Source organism: Podarcis filfolensis (genome assembly GCF_964270895.1).
Source record: "Podarcis filfolensis genome assembly, chromosome: 13".
NCBI classification, from domain to species: Eukaryota; Metazoa; Chordata; class Lepidosauria; order Squamata; family Lacertidae; genus Podarcis; species Podarcis filfolensis.
Genome location: NC_139615.1, coordinates 31,449,004 through 31,474,429, shown reverse-complemented (window position 1 = coordinate 31,474,429; position 25,426 = coordinate 31,449,004). Strand labels below are relative to the sequence as shown.

The 25,426-nt window shown below is 49.3% G+C and overlaps 1 protein-coding gene and 1 long non-coding RNA gene across 2 annotated transcripts in view; one reads left to right on the top strand and one right to left on the bottom strand.

The window, feature by feature from the left end:
- Positions 1-628: 628 nt before the first annotated feature.
- GPR179 (G protein-coupled receptor 179) overlaps positions 629-25,426 on the bottom strand; it is a 46,890-nt gene continuing 22,092 nt past the window's right edge. The window contains exons 3-11 of the mRNA XM_083582308.1: positions 23,307-23,409; positions 22,364-22,575; positions 21,057-21,125; positions 19,202-19,311; positions 17,189-17,427; positions 15,453-15,591; positions 13,730-13,835; positions 11,686-11,832; positions 629-10,246 (exon numbers count right to left, since the gene is read on the bottom strand). Coding sequence (XP_083438434.1) covers positions 4,586-10,246; positions 11,686-11,832; positions 13,730-13,835; positions 15,453-15,591; positions 17,189-17,427; positions 19,202-19,311; positions 21,057-21,125; positions 22,364-22,575; positions 23,307-23,409 — 6,786 coding nt within the window. The 3' untranslated portion in view covers positions 629-4,585. The remainder of the gene's footprint in view (positions 10,247-11,685; positions 11,833-13,729; positions 13,836-15,452; positions 15,592-17,188; positions 17,428-19,201; positions 19,312-21,056; positions 21,126-22,363; positions 22,576-23,306; positions 23,410-25,426) is intronic.
- LOC310748212 overlaps positions 13,855-25,426 on the top strand; it is a 78,122-nt gene continuing 66,550 nt past the window's right edge. The window contains exon 1 of the long non-coding RNA XR_014541206.1: positions 13,855-14,236. This is a non-coding gene — a long non-coding RNA (uncharacterized lncRNA). The remainder of the gene's footprint in view (positions 14,237-25,426) is intronic.

Sequence of the window (25,426 nt, the reverse complement as noted above, 5' to 3'; positions counted from 1 at the left end):
GTTAGCTGGTTTTAAACTGAGGGCCTCTCTATCCATTTACCCAACAGTGCAGTAGCTGCATGGAATCCGGCCTTGTTCCTAACAAAGAAACCCTGTTGTTTTGGGAACATTGCATTTTCCAAACACACCACTGCATTCTTATAATGGCTTAAATAGAACTCCCCTGTTCTTGCTATCTCTGAATATTCTACCTACAAGAAACATACAGGGAGGTTCTCCTGATTGTTGCTTGGTCAGTTTCAGCTGGTGTGAACATCGGTCCTTACCAAATTGGAGGTGTCAGCAAGGCTAACCTCTTCCCTGACACATACACAGAGAGAGTGGGCACATGGCATCAGGCTGAATCCTCTTATATGTGGACTTGATATCAGACTTGTTTTCTTAAATTGGGATTTATAAGCAAGGCTATACATGTAGTCAGTGCTAAAATAAGTTGTTGATGTTGTTGTTGTTTTAAAAAAATGTGCCTTAAAAAACACTACAGCCAGAATTGGCTGGGGTAACGATAAGCACCTGATTCCTTCTGCACAGAGCATTGTGAAAACAAAGTCGGTGTTACAAAAAAGAAAATAGAAAAAAGAAGATCCACCCCTGATATAAATCCAAAGAATCAGCCACACACATCCTATCAATATAGAGATAAGTCTTTTATTTATGTATTTACATTTATTACAGAATTAGATGACCTCGTTTGATAGTCAGTGCTGAGACAGACAGGGGCGACCTCACACACTACATTAGCGGTACTTCCTAAAAGTGCAACGAGACACAGCTCACAGGGGGGAAGTGGGACCCATAAAGTAAATATCGGATCCCTGCTTTATTGTAAAGCAGAAAATGTGTGTGTGTGTGTGTGTGTGTGTGTGTGTGTGCTGCTTGCAGTTTCTTTGCATGGGGAGGAGAGGGGAATAAAGAGAAGTGATCCTTTCCCCCTGAATTCTTCTCCTGATTCTCAGTAAGTGAAGCCAGGAGTGGAGAACCTTTTTTTCGCTGGAGGGTAACAAACCCTTCATGGGCAGCTGGGGGTGGGGTGGGTGGGTAGGCGGTTGCATGCATGCAAGTGGTGTGAAAGTAGGTGAGGAAGTAGGTGAGGCTGGATGCAAAAGGAGGTAGAGTAAGGGACATGACTCTTACCATTGTATAGTAGGCTGCATTCCAGCCACACACAAGTCAGGTTTCTGCACACTCATGCGTGTCTGTCTATCCTACATCCAAGCAAGCAAGAAGCATGGTCACAATTCAAGGTCACACTGCAGCCAGGCAAAAGCACTTGAGAGGGGCACGGAGCAGCATGGGTTAATGGTGTGGCCTGGGGGCAGCCTGGAGGACATCTGGTCCCTGGGCCTGAGGTTCCCCATTCTTAATTTAAGTGGCGATGGCGAGGAGGAGATCTGAATGGAACGTTCACGTTCAATGGGTTTGTCTTTAGATGTGTGCAGGAATCCATCTCTCAACCCCTTGATCCTCACTAGGTTGCCGATGGGTCAAGCCAGGCCAGTTGAACCTATTCACTTCCCATACAGTGGTACCTCGGGTTAAGAACTTAATTCGTTCTCGAGTTCCATTCTTAACCTGAAACTGTTCTTAACCTGAGGTACCACTTTAGCTAATGGGGCCTCCTGCTGCTGCTGCGCCGCTGGAACATGATTTCTGTTCTCATCCTGAAGCAAAGTTCTCAACCCGAGGTACAACTGCCGAGTTAGCAGAGTCTGTAACCTGAAGCATCTGTAACCTGAAGCGTCTGTAACCCAAGGTACCACTGTATTTTTGTACACTATAAAGGGGCTTTTCTACCAGAAATCCAGTCCTGGCGACATGTTTTCTTATGCACAATGGCAGCTAGGATGGAATCTCCTGTAGGCAATGCTTCCTGGGATGCTGAGTTTGAATAGGCTATCCCCATAGTGCTGCCATGTTGTGCTGAGATGCCTCCATTCCTGTTGCGCGCTTCCATGTACTGTTGGCTCTGGACCAGAAAGGAGGGACTTAGGCCCAGTGAAGTTTTGTAGAGTGGGGATAAGAGCAGCCTTGCCTTGCAGGGCAAAGAAACTGGGAATAGAGAGGGACCTCCAAAGAAAATTGCACTGCAAGCTCTCCAGGTTGGCCGTTCTAGAAAGGATGACCCCAGGGCATGGCAGCAGTGTGCCATGAGAAATAAACAAGAGACTCCTTTGAGCCCAAGGTGTCCGTCCTCAGAGGAGGCCGCCTGCCCGCTGTGTTTCTGTGATTCACTACTCTGGCCATGCCTCTTTCCCACTTGGTCTCCTTGGTGTAATTCTGCTGCCTCTCGGGTGTGGTTGAGTGATCCCGTCACTCACAGTTGCAGAGACACAGCAGAGTTACTCACTTTTGGAGGGACGCTGCATGTTCCATCTCGGTGTCAGTCACTGTTTTGGGTTTGCTTGCCTCTAACTAAGGCAGTCAGACCAGAGACTCAATAAAGAATATGGAGGATATTCTTTGAGGCTGAGCAATTATTATTTTATTCTAAAAGTGTGCCTCCAACAAAACTGGCCAGTGACTGGCTGTGTCTCTCTTTTAGCAGGGTTTCCTTCCCTGTCCAACCTAGAGATACTTTGTCCATCAATCGAGGGCTCAATTGCTGAGCTACAACCACCATATGGAGGCTGCTTTATGCGGTATGTGTTGCCACACCGAGATATTTTTTTCTCTCCTGCAGTGACTCTTGGATTGGGTCATTTCTGTCCATGCCACCATGCATGCCCCAAAGGACAAGGTGAAAGCCTACTGACTGCCATAGTGCTGATTAGCTCGTCCTAGTATTGAACCTAAAGCTACTTCCTGAGTTTCATTTGGGGGGGGGGGATAAGCAGGTCAAAGTCTGGCACACAATTTAAGAAGAAAGGGCAAAAGACTACTGTTACTCAAACACTAAAGGTCAGCAGAGGCAGGAAGGAAGGGTTAGCTCCCTCCCTTCGGTAGCCAAGTAACAATGAACAAACTTTGTAGGAGTTACAGCTTAGCTGCCACTCCTCTGCAATAGGCAGTTGCAGGGAAGTCTTGTGTGTGCTTCACTGTGCACACTTGGTTCATGCTGGCAAACAGAAATACTCGCCTGGCCCAGAGCAGGAAAAGGCAGCATGTTTCCAGGCTTCCTGTTGATAGGCACCTGGTTGGCCACTGTGAGAATAGGATGCTGAGCTGGTAGATGGGCTTTTTGTCCAATCCAGCAGGGCTGGAAAATCCCAGGCTTAATCCCTGGGAAAATTCTGAGATTCCCCACTTCAGGCAAACATTAAGGCTTCCTTTGTGTCAGCCAATTATTAAAACTGCTCATGACAAGTCCTCCCAAAAGATATGTGAAAACATCTGGGCGTGGAGCAAAGGGATGACTTGCGGAGCGACTGGTAACCAAACATTAACATTCAGATACCTTTGGGGGCATTAAAAAACAAAACATTAACCTTATGCGGGTCTGGGAGCAGGTCCAACTTGAGAAGCTTTGCTGCCTAAGCTGGAGCAGCAAATGTTGGACCCCACCCCAAATCAAGGTGCATAGTATAGTACCCAAGATCAGCCAAGTTATTTTGGCACCTGAGACAGAAAATACCATGAGCGCCTCTTCTCTCTTTGCGGCAAATGCAATAATAGCAAAGAATAAACTCTTTGTTGCGCCTTCATGATGCCCAATGTGAGGCAGCTGCCTTATTTTACCCAATGATAGGGCTGGCCCCAATTCTGATAAATCAGCAGTTGGGAACCAGTGGCCCTCCAGGTGTCGCTGGGCTACAACTCCCATTAGCCCCAAACAGCATGGCTAATGATCAGGGATGATGGGAGTTGTAGTCCAACAGCAACCTGAAGGGCCAAAGGTTCTCCACTACTGCGATAAATAGAGAAGAGCAAGTATGAGGTTTGGAATAAAATGGGAAGATTATCCTGAGCAGAATTATCCCCTTTCCCTTGCAAAGGGAATACAGAAGGTGCGCTCATTACTTGAAACAATAAGTAACACTTTCGGGATTCATTACCCAGTCGTTCCTCAGCCACAATGAACTACATTTGTTCTTGTTCCCAACCCGTTAAGCCACCTAGTTCAGATCAAAGTTGTAAAAGAAAACCCAGGAAAGAAGCCTATGTAATTTATGCAAGTCTCTTTGTCGAATAGTTCCCAGTTCCCTTGTGATTTGATGTTCAAGCTTGCTCAAAGCCCCTCTTATTAATTTACTTGTTTAATGTGAGCATGTTATCCAGGTGGTGTTGTTTGCAGACATCAGGAGTGGGTGGTCTGGAAACACCTGGGGGGACGTCAAGGCAAGGCTGGGTTCTACACGCTACACACACAGAACGGAACGTGCAGACTTTAGAAGCTAGCTTGGGTTTTCTGCAAATGAAGGCAGGAAGGTACAACTTTTCTCTAACGAACAGCAGTCCGCCAGCCTGGTAATGCCCAAGCGTAGTGCATTTCCCTTATCAAATGTGGTCAGCAGCATCACCAGAGCTGGCAGAAGTCTTTTGTTTTCAAATCCGGGCAGCCGGCTGACTTGAGCCATTTTGCGGCTGCACGGGCAGTCCTTTCTCAAGAAGATTTTTCTCTCTAAGCGAGTCCTCGGCTGCGTCGGGTTCAGTCACAGTCCCAGGGACAGATGTCTGATTGGGCTTTGCTGGGGGGACCCTCCGCCTCGCCCGCCCCAGGCTCCTTCCCTTCTTTGCTTTTCATTGAAGTGGCGGTGGCAGCAGCAGGGCTGGGCTCATCCCAGGGACACACCTCAGAGAAGCTTTTGCTGATTTCAGCAGTCTCTCCCCCAGTCAATACAGAGTCCCCCTCTGCTTCCCAAGGGCAGATGTCAGCCGCAGGGCGGTCACCTTGGCGTCTCGCTGGTGTATCCACAAATGGGCTGCTGCCTTTGCTTAGACCTTGGGGCGGAAGACTGCGACACAAAGGCTTGTGTCCTGCCAGACCAGCCTCTTTGCTCTGGGAGCTCTTCACGCTGGCCGTTGCCTTCTCCGTCCCACCGGTGTGTGTCGTGTGTCTTTCATTCTTAGTAGGCAACAGCGTTCCTGCTTCCCACGGACAAACGTCTTCTTTAGCGGATGCTTCCGGCTGATCTGTTTCCCAAGGGCAGACCTCTGGCTTCCTGCTTTCGGCGCTGCCGGGCTTCTTGGAAGCAGCGGTGGCAGGAGCACTTGCAATCGAGACTTCTGCAGCGTCCGTGCTCTCCCATGGACAGATGTTTTCTCGAACGCTTGTCCCTTTCTGCAGAGGTTTTGGTGGTTTTTCGGGGCCTTTTGAAGCTGCTGTTATACCCTCCTTTGAAACGGCACCCACATCCTTACTCAGTGTCCCTTTCTCGAACAGCGCCCCGGCCAGGTCCCATGGGCACACTTCAACCTGGGCAGGAGATCCGAATTCCTGGGTCTCCCATGGGCAAACCTCAGCTTTTAGACTTTCAACACTCTCTGATTTCATGGAGCCAACCTTGGACAGATCTAGGCTTTTACTCCCTTTTACTGAGAATTCATCGCCAGTTTTTTGGGGGTAAGAAAACCCTTGATGGCTTTGAGTCTTCTCTATCTTCTTAGAGGCAATTTCTCCCCCAGCTGTCTTCAAACCTGGAGCAGTCAGCGCTTTGGCCATTGACGCTCCCTTTGCATCTTGCATTGATGCCCCTCTGGCGACTGGCGCTGGCGGCGTTTTCACGGGGAACATATCAGTCTTGCCACTAGACTCCTCATCCTCAACTTCCCAAGGACACACCTCTGCCCTCAAGCTTTCGGCGCTGCTTGATTTCTTTGAGCTAGCTCGGGACAGGTCTGGACTTCTGCTGCTGGACAGTTCCACGCTCTCCCAAGGGCAGATGGATTCTTGAGGGCTGGTTACTTCTGTCCTGACCTGCAACAGATCTAGACTTCGGGTGCTTTTGGCAGGTGGTTTCTCAAAGTCTATACTCTCCCGGGTGGCACCATACTCCTGGTGGCTTTTTGACTTCTCTATCTTCTTAAATGTTTCTCCTCCAGCTTTCTTTGAGTCTGGACTTCTTTGTGCCTTGCCTTTCTTCCCCTGGGAAATCTCAAGTGGACTCCCCCTTCCCTTCCCTTTTTCAAATGGGGCTGTGGCTACAGACCATGGGCAGATGTCCATCGTGCTGCTTGCTTCCTCTTCCTCCGTCTCCCATGGACAAACCTCGGCCCGTAGACTTTCAGCGCTGTCTGATTTCCTTGATCCAGCTTTGGATAGGGCTGGGCTTTGGCCTCCGGACCTTCCTGAAGGTTCATCAAGTTCCATGCTCTCCCACGGACAGATGTCCTCTCGCGAGCTACTTAGCTCCTCCATTGGCTTCCATAAAACCCGTGGGGAGGGGCTCCTGCTGCCGTCTTTCCCTTTGGCGACTCCACCCTCCTCCTCCTTCCCCACCGCACTTCCTTCAGCTACTTCCCAAGGACAGACCTCTGCCTTTAAGCTCTCAACACTGTCTGATTTCTTGGTAGGGATTTTGGACCCTTCAGGTTGAGCAGAGGGTTCACCGGGTTCTTCTGCGCTGTCCCAGGGGCAGGCAGACTCTTGAGCACTTCTCACCTTCTCTGTTGTTTTAGAAGCACCTACTTGGTTCAGTGGGGCAGCCCTCTGGCTCTCACGAGCCCCAGCACCCTCTGGCAATGGCCTCTTGCCTACTGGACTTGAAGGTATCTCCCATGGGCACACATCTGCCTTAGGGCTGGTTTCTGCTTCCTGACTTTCCCAGGGACACACCTCCACCTTAAGGCTTTCAACACTAATGGATTTTTTAGAGCCAGCTTTAGATGGGCCCGGACTCTTAGCACTGGGCCCTGTTGACTGGTCATCGGTGTCCACGGTGTCCCAAGGACAGATAGATTCTCGTGGACTGCTGGCCTTCTCCCGAGGTTTAGACGTGGTGTCTCCAACCACCTTTGCTGCCCCATTGGCATCTTGCTTTGAGGACCTTCTTTCTGACTGAGCTGGAGGCACTTCCCAGGGGCAGATTTCTGCTTTAGCACCAACGTCGGCGCTTGCAGTTTCCCACGGACAAATTTCTGCCTTTTGGCTTTCCACACGGTCCAATTTCAAGCTGCCTTTGGACAGATCCGGACTCTTGAGCTTAGGTTGGATAAGTGAATCTTCCCTACCTGTGCTCTCCCATGGGCAGACTGGCTCTCTAGTCCCGCTGCTTCCCTTCTCTGGTGCTGTATCCCTAGGTCCTGTTTTCTCCTCTTTGGAGACTGTGCTTGCTGTTCTAATACCTGCTTCTGCCTCTTGTGCTTCCCAGGGAGCAACCTCTGCCTTTTTGCTCCGGAAGCTATCAGGCTTCTTTGAGCTGACATTACTTGGGTCTAAAGCTTTTGCACAGGGCTTTAGCAAAGTACCCTCCAATTCCACGTCCTCCCAGGGACAGACAGAGCCGCGCTGTATGTTGTCCTCTGGTGTTTTAAGGGGATGTGGTGCTTGCAATATAATGCCCTTGGAAGGTTCTCCTTCAGGCCAGTTCAGTCCTTTTTCTAACGAAGGTGCAGCTGCTTCCCAGGGACACACTGCAGCGGCATCAGTTTCCCAAGGGCAGACCTCCAGTTTTTTACCTTCCCCACTGCTTGATGCCTTCAAAGCTGCTTTGGGCGGTTCTTGTGGTTGGGTGGCAGGTTTTGTAGAAGAGCCTTCAGCACCTGCATCCTCCCAAGGGCAAACAGCGATTTGATGGCTGCTGTCTCTCTCCAGTTTCCTGTTTTTGGACAGCGGACTTTTGATCTTTTTGCCTTCAGTCCCTTTGGAGCCTTCCCCTGAAACTCCACACACTTTCTCCGATGCTGCATCGCTCATCTCCCAAGGGCATATTGCCGCTTTGACGTCTGCTCCGCTGTCAGATTTCCTCAGAGTTGCTCCATGTTGAGCATCTTTCCCCCCTGGCAGTTCCATGGACTCCCAGGGGCAAACAGAGTCTTCTTGGCGGCTGGCTTCTTTCCCTCCTGATGGTCTTAGCAGGGTGGTGCTCTTTGTCTCTTTGGAGGATCCTTCATTGTCCTCCCGAGATGTCTTTATCTTTGATGGAAGTTCTTCCATTTCCCAAGGGCAGATCTGTGTTTTAACACTCATGTCGACCTCCTCAGATTCCCAAGGACTAACCTGTGCCCTCCTGCTCTCAACGCTCCCAGGTTTCTTTCGGTCTCCCTTGGACTGCTCCGGGCTCTTCTCAATCTCTGTTCCCAGAGAGGGCTCCTTGATATCTCTGGAATCAGCTTGGCCACTCACCTTCTCTTGGGATTCACTTGGAAGAGTCTCTCTCAAAGATGTTCCTTTTTGGGGCCCATCAGAAGGCTTCCCTCTGCCCTCTGTTACTGCCTTGTCCTCTCTCAAGGCACTGCTGGTTCCCCAGGACGGTTGGTCAGTTTTCGTGCTGGCTGGGATCTCAGCCACTTCCCAAGGACACGCCTCTGCCTTTTTGCTGTCTGCCTTGGAAACCACTAGAGAGGGAGTGGTAGCAGTTTTGCCCTCTCGCATTTGATCCTCCTCCACACTCTCCCAGGGGCACACAGATTCCCGTTGGCTCTTGCTTCTTTCCAGCCTGCTAGGGTGCATCTCTCCAGCACCTTGGGAACCTATTGCTTCTGTGCTGACCTCCCAAGGACAGACCTCCAGCGCTTTGCTTGGACTATTCTTAGTGCTTGGAAGGGCCTCTTCCTCCTCCTCTTTCTCGTCCCAAGGACAGATGGTTGCTTGCTTGCTGACTACCTTTGCCCTGGTCTCTGTAATCACCTCTTTCCTTGGTGACCCTCCTCCGGCAGACACTGAGGCTGTCGCTGCCAGCTTGGGCTTCTCGCTCTTTCCATTGGCATCCTTCTCATTTTTCTTCTGGCTTTCTTCAGCATCCTTCCTTGCCCTTATGCTTGTCTTTATCCTCGACCTGTTGAACGCTTTGATGGCCATGCCTAAGCCTTTCATGGAGCTTTTGGAAATGGATGCTTGGGGCTGTTTCTCAGGAGAACTCTTCTGGCTGTCTGACTCGCTTGTCTCAGAGTCCTTTTTGCTCGGGACGGGCACTTCCATGACTTCCCAAGGGCAGACTTCTGCAGCCATGGAGGCCAGCCTGTTTAGCGCCACCGGGGAAGAAAGTGGCACGGCTCCTTCGGCCTGCCTAGTCCTTTCTGTCTCAGCCTTTGCCAGAGGCTCCTCTGTTTCCCATGGACATATGTTTGCCAACATGGGTCCATCTTTGAGATCACCTGGGCAGGGCTCAGAGGAAGGTTGCATTTGGTCCAGGCCATCCTGAGGAGCGGAGTCTTTTCTTTTGAGGCTGTGAGCCAAACTTTGCTGCCTGACAGGTGGTTCAGGGGGTATCTTCTTGCTGATCGGGTGCCTCTTCCCAAGCAAATCGGAGGTGTTGACGCTGATGCTCCTGATGGACGCGTATGTGACATGCTTCTGGGATCTGCTTTCCGAGGGCGTCGAGGGGGCCGTCGCAGCTTCTCTGCTGGAGCTGCCATCTTCCAGGAGGGAGCTCACAGTTCCCTCTGAGGTATCGTCCCTCTGGAGCTGTTTCGCTGCCACCTCCGAGGCCACATCAGTAACCTCTGTGTGCCCGGAGACGTCACTTTCCATTGCAGAGTCACTTTCCACAGCTGCTCTGCTCCCTTTGTCTTGGGCTAGCTTACTGCCGTCTTCCAAGTAAGCCCTGCTGGTGAGGAGCAAGGCTTTCTCTTTGGCGCTGGTGACGACGCTGAGGGATTTCTGCAGAGGGGAAGGCCTGGGATGCAGAGGCTTCTTATCCGCCGTCAGGTTGTGAGCGCTGGCCGACTTGTAGACCAGAGGGGCCGAGTCGTCAAGAGAGTCGCTGTTGGACCTCTCCGAGGCTTTCTTGGCTAGCTTTTTCCTCATCAGTGAGTCTAGCAAAGGAGCTTCTTTGCAGCTGTCGTGCCTGGCTGGTAAGCTGTTCTCCTTGGCATCCCTCACGTGTTCGTAAGTGCTGTGGGACTTCTTCAGCGAGGAGGCCGCCTTGTGTCTGGAAGAGGAGTCCTCTTTCAGTTTCATGCTCGAGCTGCCAGAATCCAAGGGCCTGCGCTTGTAGGACCCGGAGCGGCTCCCTCCCCCCACAGACCCGTCTTTCTCCTCTTTGCTGTGCTGCCGGGACATCGACTCGGGGATCTCGGTGATGCGCCTCATGAGGGAGCGGCCCAGGCCCCGCTTGGAACTTCTCTTCTTCTGAAGATGAGGGTTGTTGGCCGTCATCTTCTTGGTCTTGTGAACCTCAAGTTGCGTGTAAAGCTTTTTCAGTTCATCCTACATGTTATGTGTAGCGGGGAGGGGGGTGGCGGTTGCGGTGAAGCGGGGGGACACAGACACAAAAGGGGGGGGGGAAGAGGGAAGACAAAAAGAAAACCCTTATTCAGTCAAAAGCCTAATGGCAACAGTTGTGTCATCGTAGGAGCTCAACGACAACACTGTGGGGTTTTATAAATGCAAGGCTTTCTGTTCCTTGAGCAGAACCTGCGAGCCCTCCGGGTTTTGCTGGATTACAACTCCCATCATCCCTGGCTGTGGCTGATGGGCATTGGGAGTCCAATGGCATCTGGAGGGTCCTGGGCCCCCTATCCTTAGGATCACCAGCAGTGCCTTTTTTCTAGAAAAATAGGTGCCGGGACTCACCATGAAGTCACTACAGTACGTGCCACACTTTTTAACAACAAAAAAAGAGGACCTGGTACTGTATACTCTTGAGTACCCCCTTGAAACCAAAAGCACTGACTGGAAGTAGCTAGTATTAAGGGTCATGGGTGCCCCCCGTTCCATGCTGGCATTTTGTTCCACCGGGGGCCAGTTGTGGCATGGGAAAGGAGGCAAGGAAGCACTGTTGGCAGAAGCCTTTAGCTGGGTAGGGCAGACCACAGTGAGGTTTTCAGTTCTCCCATGTGGCCTCGACACATACGGTTGACCCATAGCAAGGAATGGAAGGTAAGCATCTCAGGCTTGCCTGCCCCATTCCCAGGCACTGAATGTTTGTATGAATGCGCATCCATTCATACGTGAACATGAATGGAGTGGTAAGGGATGGATGGCACAGATGGGATGTTATCGGTGTGCAAATTATTTATTTGTTTGTTTGTTTGTTTATACCCCTCCCATCTGGCTGGGTTTCCCCAGCCACTCTGGGCAGCTTCCAACAAAATATTAAAAATACATTAAGACACCAGTCATTAAAAACTTCCCTAAACAGAGTGTTCCACAGGGTGGGTGCCACTACTGAGAAGGCCCTCTGCCTTATTCCATGTAACCTCACTTCTCGCAGGGAGGGAACCGCCAAAAGGCCCTCAGCGCCAGACCTCAGTGTCCGGGCTGAACGATGGGGGTGGAGACGCTCCTTCAGGTATACTGGGCCGAGGCCGTTTAGGGCTTTAAAGGTCAGCACCAACACTTTGAATTGTGCTCAGAAATGTGCACCTGCACAAAAAAGTCTGTCTGCTGTACACATGCACCGAGTCAGTGCTTTATCACCACCCCCACCGCTCCTAATTTGTTCCCCACAACCAAAACCCTAGGTTGAGAAGAAAGGCAGCTAGATCGCCTGGAAATATTGACCTCCACCCCAGCTTTCCTTGACTTTCGGGTTGTGTGGCATGGATTTGGTTTGCTTCAGGAGAAAGACTGCAAAAGGCAACTCTTACTCTGCACAGTTTCTGGCATAGCTAGCGTCAAAAGAAGGTCCTGAGTGTTCCACCCACCCGAATGTCATCGGGGTCGAGGCTGTGCTCGCTCCAGGCCGACGTGATGCTGCTGTTCAGGTAGGAGCCCGATCGCCTCAGGTCCAGCTCGTCCTCGTACACCTCGGCAGCAATTTCCTCCCGCAAGGGTGACCCTGCATGCAGGAACTGTGGGGGGACAAGACATGGATTGCTGAATCCCCTTCAGCAGTACACTGCCAGTCTTCCCATTTCAAGCTTGCCGCTTCCCAAAAAGCTCAGAGACTGATTACAGAAAAAAAATGCCTCTCTTTCTAGACTTTGGGCCATCTGCATCTTAAGGCTGCATTTGCACTATGCTCCCCCCCCCCAAGCTCATTTACTAACCACCGTATTTTTCGCTCTATAAGACGCACCAGACCACAAGACACACCCAGTGGCGTAGCGTGGGGGGTGCAGGGGGGGCCGGGCGCACCGGGCGCAACATCTGGGGGGGGCGCGCTCGCACTCGCAGCTCTCTGCCCCTACTAAAATCCACGGGTTAGGGGGCGCAAATTACTTGCCTTGCCCCGGGTGCTGACAACCCACGCTACACCACTGGACACACCTAGTTTTTGGAGGAGGAAAACAAGAAAAAAAATATTCTGAATCTCAGAAGCCAGAACACCAAGAGGGATCGCTGCACAGTGAAAGCAGCAATCCCTCTTGCTGTTCTGGCTTCTGTGATAGCTGCGCAGCCTGCATTCGCTCCATACATTTCCCCTTACTTTTTAGAAGGGAAAAAGTGAGTCTTATAGAGCAAAAAATACGGTATGTTTACAGAGCTGCTTCATAACAGGCGTTCTCTGCGTGCCCTGCAAAACAAGTCAAAACAGCATGGTATGCTTGGATAGCTCAGTCGTCTTAAGAGTGTGGTGTCAATAATAATAATAATAAATAATTTTATTTATACCCTGCCAAAGCCAGGCTCAGGGTGGCTAACAGCAGTAAAATTACAATGGAAACATAATAGGGGGGGACAAAAAAAAAACCCCAATTTAAAATACAGGTTAAAATGCAATTTAAAAAGCAGCCTTATTTTAAAAGTAGCCCATAAATCAAAACCGTAAGGGGAGGGAAGACATAAGGGTCAGACTGAGTCCAAACCAAAGGCAAGGCAGAACAGCTCTGTCTTGCGGGCCCTGCGGAAAGATGTCAAGTCCTGCAGGGCCCTAGTCTCTTGTGACAGAGCATTCCACCAAGTTGGGGCCAGTACCGAAAAGACCCTGGCCCTAGTTGAGACCAATCTAACCACCTTGCGCCTTGGGACCTCCAAGGTGTTGTCATTTGTGGACCTTAAGGTCCTCCACAGGGCATGCCAAGGTTGCAGGTACGGTCCCTGTTTGGGACAGCTGCATATTCCTGCATTTGGGCTAGATCAGGCATAGGCAACCTTCAGCCCTCCAGATGTTTTGGACTACAATTCCCATCATCCCTGACCATTGGTTCTGTTAGCTAGGGATGATAGGAATTGTAGTCCCAAAACATCTGGAGGGCCAAGTTTGCCTATGCCTGGGCTAGATGATCCTAAGGGTCCCTTCCGACGCTACAATTCTATGGTTCTGTGAAACAGTAAAAAGGGCAACAAATTTATTTTCTAAAAACACTGGAACGAAACGAAAGCACAGTTTGAAACTTAAAGCTGAGAGACCCAGGCAGTGGGAACACAAATCCATCCGCCGCAAAAGCCCTGGGTGAGTAAAAAGGTCCCTCTGCCTGGGACCATAGAGATCACCAGTTCAGAGTTTTATTTTGTAAAGCCAAGTGAAGTGTATGTTTTCAGTACAATAAACTTTTATCGTGCCCCTTCTAATGTAATGTTCTGTTTCCTTAATCAGCCAGCTGCATAGGTTCACATGCGGGGCAGGAAGTTCATGGCTGTTTGGTGGCCATTGTGAGAAGCGGATGCTGGACTTAGATTGAGCAAGGGCCTGATCCTGCAGGGCTCTTCTTATGTTCTTACTCATCCTTGTCTGTCCCCAACAGCTAGTATTCAGAGGTATCTTGCCTCTGCACAGTTTTGTAACGAATTCTGGAGTTTTCATACCTTTGGGATGAAAAGAAGTGCAAGCGTCATGGTGGTAGTGACATGCGTATGAATAAAAAACAGCAGAAGTGTCCAGTCAGGGTGCAAGGAAGGAACCATGAAAAACCTGAAGCCAGAAGTAAATGGGGTGGCAGTGCATTAGAGGAAAAAGGTGGATAGGAAAATTAAACTGTGATACGTTCTTTGTTAGAACGATGGCAGGCTCATTTATAACACACACGCACACACAGAGCAGTGTTGAGTTGAATTTTGGAATCCTCTCCTGCCGAAATTAGTGGCAGCCTTGACAAACTTTTAGCGCTTTCTACTTTCGCTCAGTACTTTGCATGTATTGCACTCGTACCGTGGATCCCAAACGCCTTGCAAGTCAAACGTTTTGGCTCCTGAACACTGCAAACCCAGAAGTGAGTGTTCCGGTTTGCGAATGTTCTTTGGAACCTGAATGTCTGATGTGACTTCCGCGGCTTCTGATTGGCTGCAGGAGCTTCCTGCAGCCAATCGGAAGCCGTGCTTTGGTTTCCAAACGTTTTGGAAGTTGAACGGACTTCCGGAACTGATTCCGTTCGACTTCCAAAGTACGACTGTATCTTCCATAGTAGTTGCCACAATCCTGAAAGGTAGGCTGTCGTCGTTAAGCTGCTTTCATCACAAAAGTGACTCAAGAACAATATAGATACTTTAGCCAGTTACAACAAACACAACCAAGAGAAACCTTTTTTTAAAACACACACACACACCCCTCTCTCTGCAAATCAGGCAGGTCTTCTAGATCCTGCCCCACTAAAAGGCCCTGAGTACAGTACTCAAAACCTTTCAAATTAGGGGCTAAAAGCCCAGAGAAAAGGGAAAGGTTTTGCCTGGTACCAAAAGAAAGATAAAGATGGAGCCATAGGAAGCGCCCTAGGGGAAAGCATTCCCCGAGTGGGGAGCCACCAAGGAAAAGGCCCCGTTCCTGTGTTGCCACCCTCCTCCAGCACTGCCACAGAAGGTGCACAGGGAGAACGTCTCCCGATGATGACCGCTGGGTCTGGGCTGGTTCACATGGGGAGAGGCCATCCTTGAGGCATTGGGGCTATCAGTCTAATTGCAGATGTCGTGTGCTGGGGCTAAGAGGAGATTGCCTTGCCCATTGGCCATCTTCCGATCTCCTGGCAGAGGCAAGCTTTGAACCTGGGACTTCCCGGCTCTCAGCTCGTGCTCAAAGCACCTACACTATGCCAAGTCCATGCCTGTCTCTGCCTCTCAAAGCAGAACTCCTCTGGGTACCACTACTATGGCAATTTGTACAGCCAGTGAGGGCAGATATTGCAGAGAAGCAGATTTGGGAAAAACTTGAGAAAGTTCCTAGCAGTTTGACCGTAGAAATCAGGTGCTTCAGGAACTGGTAGGGTCTCTGTCACTGGAGGTGCTGCAGTAGGGTCTAAACAGCCCACTTTATCTGGGTTTGCACCCTGCATTGCAGATCCCGCCTGAGCAAGGCAGTGGGGGTTGCAGCAGATGGTTTTCTACACCATGCATTTAAAGTGTGTTCAGTGCCCATTCAAAGTACATGCAAACCCTCCGCTGCAAAGAATCCTGGGAACTCTAGTTTGCTAAGGGAGTTGTAGCTCTCGGGGGGGGGGAGAGAACTACAGTTCCCGCAATTATTTGAAGGGCAAGCCCATGTGCTTTAAATTTATGATGTGGATCTGCTCAGCATCCCTTCCAGTTCTGTGATTCTCACCTGACCACGTGAAAGGCAGCAGAAGTTATCAGTTCGTTGTGGAGAGCGATGCCCATGTAGCGAGGCTCGTGGAAAGCAGAAGGGACTGTCCGAGTGGCATAGCAGAGAAAACTTCCCCAGAACAGGAACAGCATCTCGGCTGCACAGCGAGAGATAGGGAAGAGGAGGCAAAATGAACCATTCTCCATGCGGTAAGGTCTTTGCCACTTGCCTCTTCTGTCCCTCGTGCCCCGTCCCGCCCCTGTGGTTATTTCCCCCGTCTGCAGACAGCGGTGACTCATTGTTCTGCAGTGAGCACTTTGTGCATGCCCAGAGGTACCTGACTCCCAAGGTGCACCATGTGGCGTATAAGCGATTCAGGCGCCAGAGCCTTTCAGCTGCCTCTTAAAATGCAGCCTGAGCAAGCCCCACTCAAATTAAGGATGGGTCGGTTCTGCTGTTTCCTCACCGTCTGTGACCCCACACATGCCTGCGCATTGGAGGTGGCTCTCCAGTTGCTGTTGGACTACAACTCCCATCATCACTGGGCACAGACCATGCTGACAGGGGCTGATGGGAGTTGTAGTACGACTGTATCTGGAGCGCATTGCATTCCCTAGCCCTGCTGCACATCCACTCAGCTGGACAACCAAAAGTGAAATTGATTCCATCTATTGTGCATGTGTGATTTATTGGGAGGTTGTGGGGGTGACAGTTTTTTGGGGGGAAGCTGATGGTTTGGGGCTGGTAGTGAGAACTGGAGGGGGCAGGGACTGGGTTAGAATGAGACGGAAATGGGATCTGGGGCAGGGAAAGAGTGGGGTGAGGATCACGGGGAGGAGAAACTAAATATGGGGCAATAGAGACAGCACTGAGGGTGGGGTGAGGAAGAGAGATCTTTTTAAAGTGATGTCAGCTGATATAAATGCCCTGTCTTTCACAATTGATCCACAAAGACACGTCACATACATGTGCAATTGATCACTGATGTTAAAATCCATTGAGGGACGGATGCCAACCTAGCTAGAGAGACAGCAAAAAAATATAAAGGCAAAGGACCCCTGGACGGTTAAGTCCAGTCAAAGGTAACTATGGGGTTGCAGCTCTCATCTCGCTTTCAGGCTGAGGGAGCCGGTGTTTGTCCACAGAAAGCTATCTGGGTCATTTGGCCAGCATGACTAAACCGTTTCTGGTGCAACGGAATACCATGACAGAAACCAGAGCACACGGAAACGCTGTTTACATTCCCGCCACAGTAGTACCTATTTATCTACTTGCACTGGTGTGCTTTCAAACGGCTAGGTTGGCAGGAGCTGGGACAGAGCAACAGGAGCTCACCCCGTCGTGGGGATTCAAACCGCCGACCTTCTGATTGGCAAGCCCAAGAGGCTCGGTGGCTTAGACCACAGCGCCACCCATGTCCCATTAGAGAGAGACAGCATGCCTCTACCAGGTGAAGAAAAGAGACTCCTAAGATGAAACCACCCCCACCCCCATAATGGCTGGAGCGCTGCTCAGTCTACAGGTTATGTATGATTCCAGGCTGTTGATGCTGAAGGGGACTTGGCAGAAGCAAGCCAAACATTCATGATCTGGCAGCTTGCTTCCTGGTTTTGATCTACTGTCACAGGAGGAAGTGAACCCTGGCAGACCTTATGGGACTCCCCAAAGAGAGCGGGACTGGACCAAGGGGAGCCTGCAAGTGGCAGAGAAGCCAGAGGCTGATTAATTCAGGCCATCGGATTAGGGGTCCTCACCCACAACCATCATGTAGTCCCAGCGGTCGTGGTCACAGATGTAAAACTGGAGGCCCCTGGTGGTCTGGGAGCGGACCACCAGCGGGATGTTCTTTTCTATGTTCTCCAGCATCCCGACAGTCCAGGCTGCTAAGAACCAAAGCACCAAGAGCAGAATCAAGGCCAGCATCTTCAGCACCCGGCCGCTGGACATGTAAGGAACTCGCTGGGCCGTACGGGAGAGAAAGACCTTCAAGACCCTGTTGGGGAGAAAGGGAGAGGTGGTCTGAGGAAGAGGAAGGTGACGATGAGATATATATACAGAAAGGGTTTGCTCAAGGGAGAAGTGGTCGTAGCCGACCAATGTTGGAACCAAACCACCTTTGACATTGATCACTGGGCGCTTCCAGGCAAACCTGCTTATTGAGTGAATCATCCTGATTTACAGGGAAATAAGACAACATTGGTTATTTGATGGGCATTTGTTCCGGTTTGTTTGCAGGGAGGTTAGACACTGCTGCATCAAAGCAGATGTCATCCCACACTTTCCAGGGTATTTCCTCCCCATCTAATGCTTTCAATGGATCTACTCTGAGTATGGTTGCCACTGCACACAACCCACAGATTGCATCCAGATGTACATACTTTTTAACGGTGAGTTTGCTTTGGAAGCACACTTGCCGGCTTTTGGTCAGACAATCTTCTTCTGGGTTGAGCTTACCCTTCCTGTTTGTTGCAAAAGCTAGTTAAATACAGCACTGATAGGCTGGGGATTGATTGGTTTCCTCTCTCCTTCCTGAGGCTGCTTTTTAAAGAGTTTCCTTTAAAAAAAAACCCACTTTTTTATAAGGAGCAGGTGGAGATGAGTACCTGTTTAACTGAGTAAATGTACATTTTGGGCATAAAAATAAAGATGGGTAACCCATATGAGGAGAGAGGGCAAAGTAGACCACCTGTGATGGCCTGGGAATCGGATTCAGAGGCTGAACCAGAGGAATCCCAGCCTGCACAGGGGTCCCCACCTCCAGGGCCGGCTGAGCCAGGGCAGGGGCTTGAACCTGAAGAGCCGTTACCTGTGCTGGATCCTCAGGAGCAGACACCAGCTGAATCCGCTCCGGAGGTGATCAAGGACCCATTGCATGCAGGTGCTCCTCTCTCAGCCCTGTCAGGGGAAGGTGAGGTTGCCTCTGGGTCCAATAACCCTCCAGCCTCTCCTGAGCTGCAGAGGCTCAGGGCAGAGAGGCGGAGGGAACTAAGTTCTTGCAGGAGGAGTGCTCACCTCCAGGCCAGGAGAGGTGAGTCACCTGTGGACCGGGACCGCCCTATGCCTCAGAGGAGATAAAGGCCAGCCCGCCCAGTCCCAGGCTGTGGAAGCAACATCGTTGGTTACCTGTTCCTGCCGGCACCCTGTCCTGCTCTCTGCCAGAGTTCCTGACCATGCCCAACTCCCTGCCTTGGACCCCGCTTCAGCCTCGGACCGGACCTGGACCACGCTGCACGGTAACACCCCCCCCCCCCCGGGACCAGCACACCACAAAATCCACAATCAATTTGTTGGCCCATATATAATATCCATCAAATGGGTTGCAAAGGCAGGAGAAAGTTGGGCTCAAGCCACAAGGAGCAGAAAATACAATTTGCCCTGATTCACTTTTATACCTATATGCACTCTTACCCTAGTTTAATAGTAATTCCCAGGGAACTTTGGAAAGTGCAGTTCTATGTGGAGGCCAGGGCCATATCAGAATTTGCAGCACTCTTGCCAAATCACAATTCCCATAATTCTTTTGGGGGAAGCCAAGGTGGTATAAAGGCCAAGAAAGACACACTGTGTAGCTATATGAATTACCCAGATCTCTCTGACTAGAGTCAATATGCTGGGCTAAAAGGGTCTGGGCCCCAAATGCTAATTTTTATGGTCCTTTGTTTTCTTAAGCCCCTGGGGATCAGAGTGAATATTGCAAAGCAACCCCCTCTTTTGGAAAATAAAGGCACAACACCAGTCGTGGCCAGCGTCCGTCGAGGTAATCCTACCTGTACAGTTTGAGGGTGATGGTTCCATAGACAATGGCGAAACCCAGCATGCGCACCCAGCGCAGAACAATGCAGCGGAAGATGCTCGGTTTGAAGTAGAGGATAAACACCTGTATGAAAGGAGAGGCCAGGGATGGCATGTACATCAGGAGGACCCTTTTAACAAAGCAACACTGGTCCACATGCATACATTCGAAAGGACACTGGCTTTTTGCATAGGGCTCCTCTAGCCAGAAATCCATAGAAACATAGAACTGTAGAGTTGGAAGGGACCACAAGTGTCATCTAGTCCAACCCCCCCTGCAATGCAGGAATCTTTTTGCCCAATGTGGGAATCGAACCTGTCACCCTGAGGTTAAGAGTCTCACGTTCTGTCTCTCTTGCGAGAGTTGCAAGAATTGAATTGGATCATTTGGTCCGCTCTCCTGGTGGGCCAAAATTTACCTGGGTGATCTCTCCCAGCATGTCTGTCTCTAGAAAAATCAGAAACCCTTATTTTCCCATTACCCGACATTTCAACTCAAACCTACAAACGTTTTCAACTGTTTGCAATTTTCTTTCGTATAGAGTATAAATTTGCTCCAGTCCTTTTGAAACAGTTCATCACGCCATTCCGGATCTTCCCCGTCGGCTTTGCCAACTCCACGTATTCAACCATCTTTATCTGCCAATCTTCCAATGTAGGAAGCTGATTTACATATAAGAAGGGGAATGCTAAAAGATGGACATAAGGTAAAAAAGTGGATATAGAAATGTGAAGAAATTGGTAAAGTTGTGTGGAAGTCAGTTAGAGGGAGGGAAGGAGGTCAATGCTTTATTTAAGCAATAATTTATGGATTTTTGATTTTTGATATGGAAATGTAATGAAACATGGAAAACTTAATAAAAATCATATTTTAAAAAAATCAGAAACCCAATATTAAGAACATGACAACTGGCCCCACTGGGTCAGGAAGAGGCCCTTCGGGGAGAGAGGGGCAACAGTGGAGGAAATTGTTCCCTGGCCTCACCTGTTAGGAGGACCAGATCAAGAGTGACAAAGAATACACTCCCCAGCTGAGAAGATAAGGGTGGCGTGCTCAGTCTCTCTCAGACTCAGCTTGCTCTCTTTGGTATTTGGCTAGTTACATACCCCGAGGGCTTTCACAGTCTCCATCCTTTGCTGTTAGCTCCCAGAATCCGTTTCTGTGCGTTAATATAAAACTTCTCAACCTGCAGGCTGTGCTTTTCATGGCTAAATAGCCACCAAGGGACGGGGGATGCATATATTCCATGAAGTGCAGAAATCAGCTTGGGGGACATAGAACTCCATGGCTTGAGAAACCCAGGTTTGTTGAGAAAACCCCAGCAAGTTTCTAGTCCTCAAGACTGAGAAAACCCAGTCTGAACACATGCAGGCGATACCCAGGGAAATCGCAAGAGGTGGGAGAATTTCCAATGGTCAGTGGGTAGGGTTTCAGGGCCCTGCAAAGCTCTTCACCTGCCTCGTCAGATTCCTCTTCTTCAGCGGACGAGGTGGAGGACTGCATGCGGGGCCCGTCCCAGAAGCATGTCCACAAGGTAGGACCATGCAACATACACAAGTATGTGCAAATGTTATGCAAAAATGTGTCCTCTGTTTCCAATGATGCATTTCCTTTTGTGGAGGGCAGTTTATTTATTTATTTATTTATTTCATTTATACGAATATGAGGCTGGGACAGAGTGACTGGCGCAAGGTCTCCCCGTCAGCTTTATGGGCGAGTTGGGATTTAAACCCTGGTTTCCCCTATCGCCTAGTCCAGTACTCATAACAACTGCACCACCCTAGCCACCCTAAACTCAACCCATTAAGTATCCGAACCCAGACACTCACAGGAAAGTAGAGTAGGAGCGAGCCGAAGAGTATCATCTCCAGAAGAATGACTCCCGAAGCTCGAATCCTCTAGGGGAAGAGAGATGAACGTAAAAGGAGGAGCAACCCAAGGCAACCAAGGATGGTGGCTTTGGAGACGGCACAAATGTTCAAGTTAGGGAACGATGCTGAGCAGGATAACGATGGTGAGGAAAAGCAGAGGGTCTTTTTGGTAGTGACACCCGCCCTGTGGAGTGCCCTCCCATCGGATATCAAGGAAATAAGCAACTATCTGACTTTTAGAAGACATCTGAAGGCAGCCCTTTATAGGGAAGTTTTTATTGTTTGATGTCTTACTGTGTTTAGTTTGTTGGAAAGCCATCCAAAGTGGCCGGGTGTCAGGCTCCAGGGGCTTGGCTCCCCACCCCCTTCAGCTGTTGATAAAAGCAGGACAAAGCGAAAAGAGCCCCTTTTGCTGATCACAGCAAAAGAACAAAGCATCCATTCTCGGAGTGAAGGTGCTCCCATTTAAGCTTCCCTCCTACTCCCCCCCCCCGTCTCCATCACTTCCCCCTTCTTGCAACCTGCTCTCGTGACCACTGAGCCTTCTGCGTAGCAAACTTATCAGCTCTCCTTGCCTTTGGAGAGAGAGGCTGGATACTTTCCAGCGAAGGGGAGTCAGTAATCTCTCTCTCTTCCTGTTCTGCTTCTCCTAGCTGTTCCCCACTCAGCTCTGCCCAGCTGTTGCTTTCCGAACTATGTCCCTCTACAAACCAAGTCTCTAAATCTATACTGCTCCATTGTTCCTGGGCAGCTTCAGGATCCTAGTCAGGAGTAGGAAGAGGGGGAGGTTCACACCATTCCTCATCAGAGCTGTAATCCTCAGTCTGGTTTCTGACACAGGGGCAACCCAGTCAGATGGGTGGCATATAAATCATTATTATTATGACAGTGGTACCTTGGGTTACAAACACCTCAGGTTACAAACACTTCGGGTTACAGACTCCGCTAACCTAGAAGTAGTACTTTGGGTTGAGAACTTTACCTCAGGATGAGAACAGAAATCAAGCGGTGGCAGCGGGAGGCCCAATTAGCTAAAGTGGTACCTCAGGTTAAGAATGGACCTCCGGAACAAATTAAGTTCGTAACCAGAGGTACCACTGTATTATTATTATTATTATTATTATTATTATTATTTATTATTATTATTATTTTATGGCAAAGTAAACCAGAGACAGCTACTGCTTTGGCCCCTCTCCTATTCCTGTCCGGGGCCTCTTTAAGTGCAAAACCAGCTACTTCTTCCCACTGGCCATCCCTGCCCTTACCTTGCTCTTCCGGAAGTGGTAAGAGACCAGCATGCTGAAGAAAACTGCCAGCATGCAGAAGGCCTGGAATGCCAAGACGGCAGCCCGCAAGGACCAATCTTCCTGGATCAGGCAAGGCGTGCCATCTGTGCAGGTCGTACATCCTTCGCGGCACGGGAGGCACTCCAGCAAGCTCTCCGAATCCGTCGCTCCATACCGGGAAGCACTTTCTCCTGCGGGCAGGGAGAATGAATTACGAAAGGAAGCGTGTTAAAAAATAGTGGTTTGGAAGGCTCCCAGGAGGAAAAGCAACCATGCCTCCTTTAATACTTGGGTGTGGGGGGAGAGAGATTGGAAATCTAGAAAATGGAAAAAAAGTCTGTCTAGCAGATAAGGACAGAAAACAATGGTGGAGAATCTCTCGTCCTTCCTGGACGGGAAGGAAAAGTAATGAGTATCTGATGCCTGGACTGAACATTGAGAAAACATCAGCAGGGCGAGGAATAAATGGATATCGCCCTGGATTGAACATTGGACTATTATGAGGAATACTTGCTGGCACAACTGACGAATGGATAGTTGGCAGTCACCTTTATCTATCTATCTATCTATCTTTCTCTTTCTACTCTGTTCTTATTCTTATCTTTCTCTCCCTCTCTGCATTCTGTTATCATGTCTATTATTATTTTATCTTACTGTATTTGGGTAAGAATTGCATGCAGATGAAGGGGATGTACAGTTTGAAGAAGCCTGTGTGAGAGACAGGGAAAGGAAGATCTCTCAGCGTAAGACGCTGGGAGAAGAGAGGAATGCAGCAGCCAGACTGGTGACTGGGACTGGTCGCCAAGACCATATAACACCGGTCCTGAAAGACATACATTGGCTCCTAGTACATTTCCAAACACAATTCAGAGTTTTGCAAGAAGAAGCATTCACAAAAAGCCATATAAGTGCTGCTACCTACCATTGTTAGATGATGAGAAAGTTCTACTTGCCCTGTAGAAACCTGGTTTGCACTGACAAAGGTATTTTCCAAGAACGAAACCCTTGTTTTCCTGCGGGATGCACTGAAAGATGGAATGCAGAATTGTGAGTTAATCTCTCTCTCTCTCTCTCCACATCAGTTTTCAGAGGGGGAAAGTCATGAAAATTCTTCAGCCTTTTCCGACAAATTTATCCCAATGTACACATATCTCTATGCATTTTTGCCTGATATAGACTTCTTCTTCTTCTTCTTCTTCTTCTTCTTCTTCTTCTTCTTCTTCTTCTTCTTCTTCTTTTTGCGAAGCAATGTCCCCTAATATAATGCACTTTTACATGTTACTTTCACTAACATATGCATACTTTACCATAGTATATGTATTTTTATACACGTTACTTGGCTGGACAACCGCATTTCATAAGAGTGAATTTGGAAGAAGGCTATGCTTGTGGTTTGTGTATTATATCAGTGAATTAGGTAGGTTTGCCTACAAATACAAACAGAATTTATTTTCTCCCTCCTCTCAAGTGATCATTGCAATACCTCTATCTGAAGGTAGCCTTAAAATATTAAGACAGAGGAGCATAGGTAAGCTACTTTAAACTGAATCAAACTATTGCTCAATCTAGCTCAGTGTTTCCCAAACTTGGGTCTCCAGCTGTTTTCCGACTACATTTCCCATCATCCATGACCTGCTAGCTAGGGATGATGGGAGTTGTAGTCCAAAAACAGCTGGAGACCCAAGTTTGGGAAACCCTGACTAGCTCACTATTGTCTACCTGGAGATGTTGGGGATTGAACCAGCTGGGGTAGAAGGTCTTGAAAAGCAGACCTTCTACCGCTGAACTACATCTCTTCCCCAAAGCCCCAGATTTGTCCTCCTTTATAATGCAGAAGACCTCCTCTTAACCTCTCCTCAGATTAAGTTAGAGATAAGTCAATTGAGCCTCACCCAAGGCACTCCTTTTTTCTGCCACCCGCAACTCCTTCTGGCTACTCTGCTGGTGTTGACATGCCACCCCACCTCTTCTGGACACCAGTGGTTAAACATTTAAGCATAATAATAGCCAAATGCTGAATGGCCAAATCCCCTTTTCCTAAAACCTAAATGGATCACTAATGCCGCAAAGCGCACACTAATCCCTTGGGAAGCAGAACGCAGCCAAAAGGACATGGCAAATGTGACCAACAAACGAGCGCCCACAGGGGCAAGCCTCCTAGGGCTTTTGACGCCAAAAGGACCCAGAAACCCCTTAAACCCCACACAGCAGGAGAAGATACGCTAATTCAGGAAGTGGGGCAGCGTGGTGGAAAGAAGGAAGGCGCAGAGAGAGGTAGAGAGACAGAACCATCTGTGTGTTCCTTGGGAACGGACTCTGTGATATTCCTGCATTTGCAAACGGACCTTTTCCTGTCATTAGTTTCTAAATCAAGTTTCGGACATCGGAGCGTGATAAAGCCATGGGAAAGAAGGAGACAAGCTGATGCTGAAACAGAGCTTCGCATGTATTGGGAAGTTTTGTACAGTGGTACCTTGGGTTAAGAACTTAATTCGTTCCAGAGGTCCATCCTTAACCTGAAACTGTTCTTAACCTGAAGCACCACTTTAGCTAATGGGGCCTCCTGCTGCCGCTGTGCTGCCGGAGCAGAATTTCTGTTCTCATCCTGAAGCAAAGTTCTTAACCCGAGGTACTATTTCTGGGTTAGCAGAGTCTGTAACCTGAAGTGTCTGTAACCTGAAGCATATGTAACATGAGGTACCACTGTATTTTGGGATTTTGAGCGTTTATCTTTTTTAAAAAAAACAACAACTGAAAAACCAAAACAAAACCTTTATGCGTCGTGGGTCGTTTGTAAAAGCAAAAAGAGAGTTGTGTCCAGTGTGAAAATGAATCACTAGCCATAAGCAATTCTATGCCACCACAGAGAGAACACTAACCTGGAGTTGTGGGGGTACAATTTCTGGTTGGGGGCAAAGCTTAGTTTGGAACACACAGGCCCCGATTCCTTATTCAGCTTCACCTATTTAGGTGACTATTTACATGGGTGCAACAGCCTGACAGTGTCTTCTGCACCAAGTGTTAGGCAGGATGTGCTTCTAT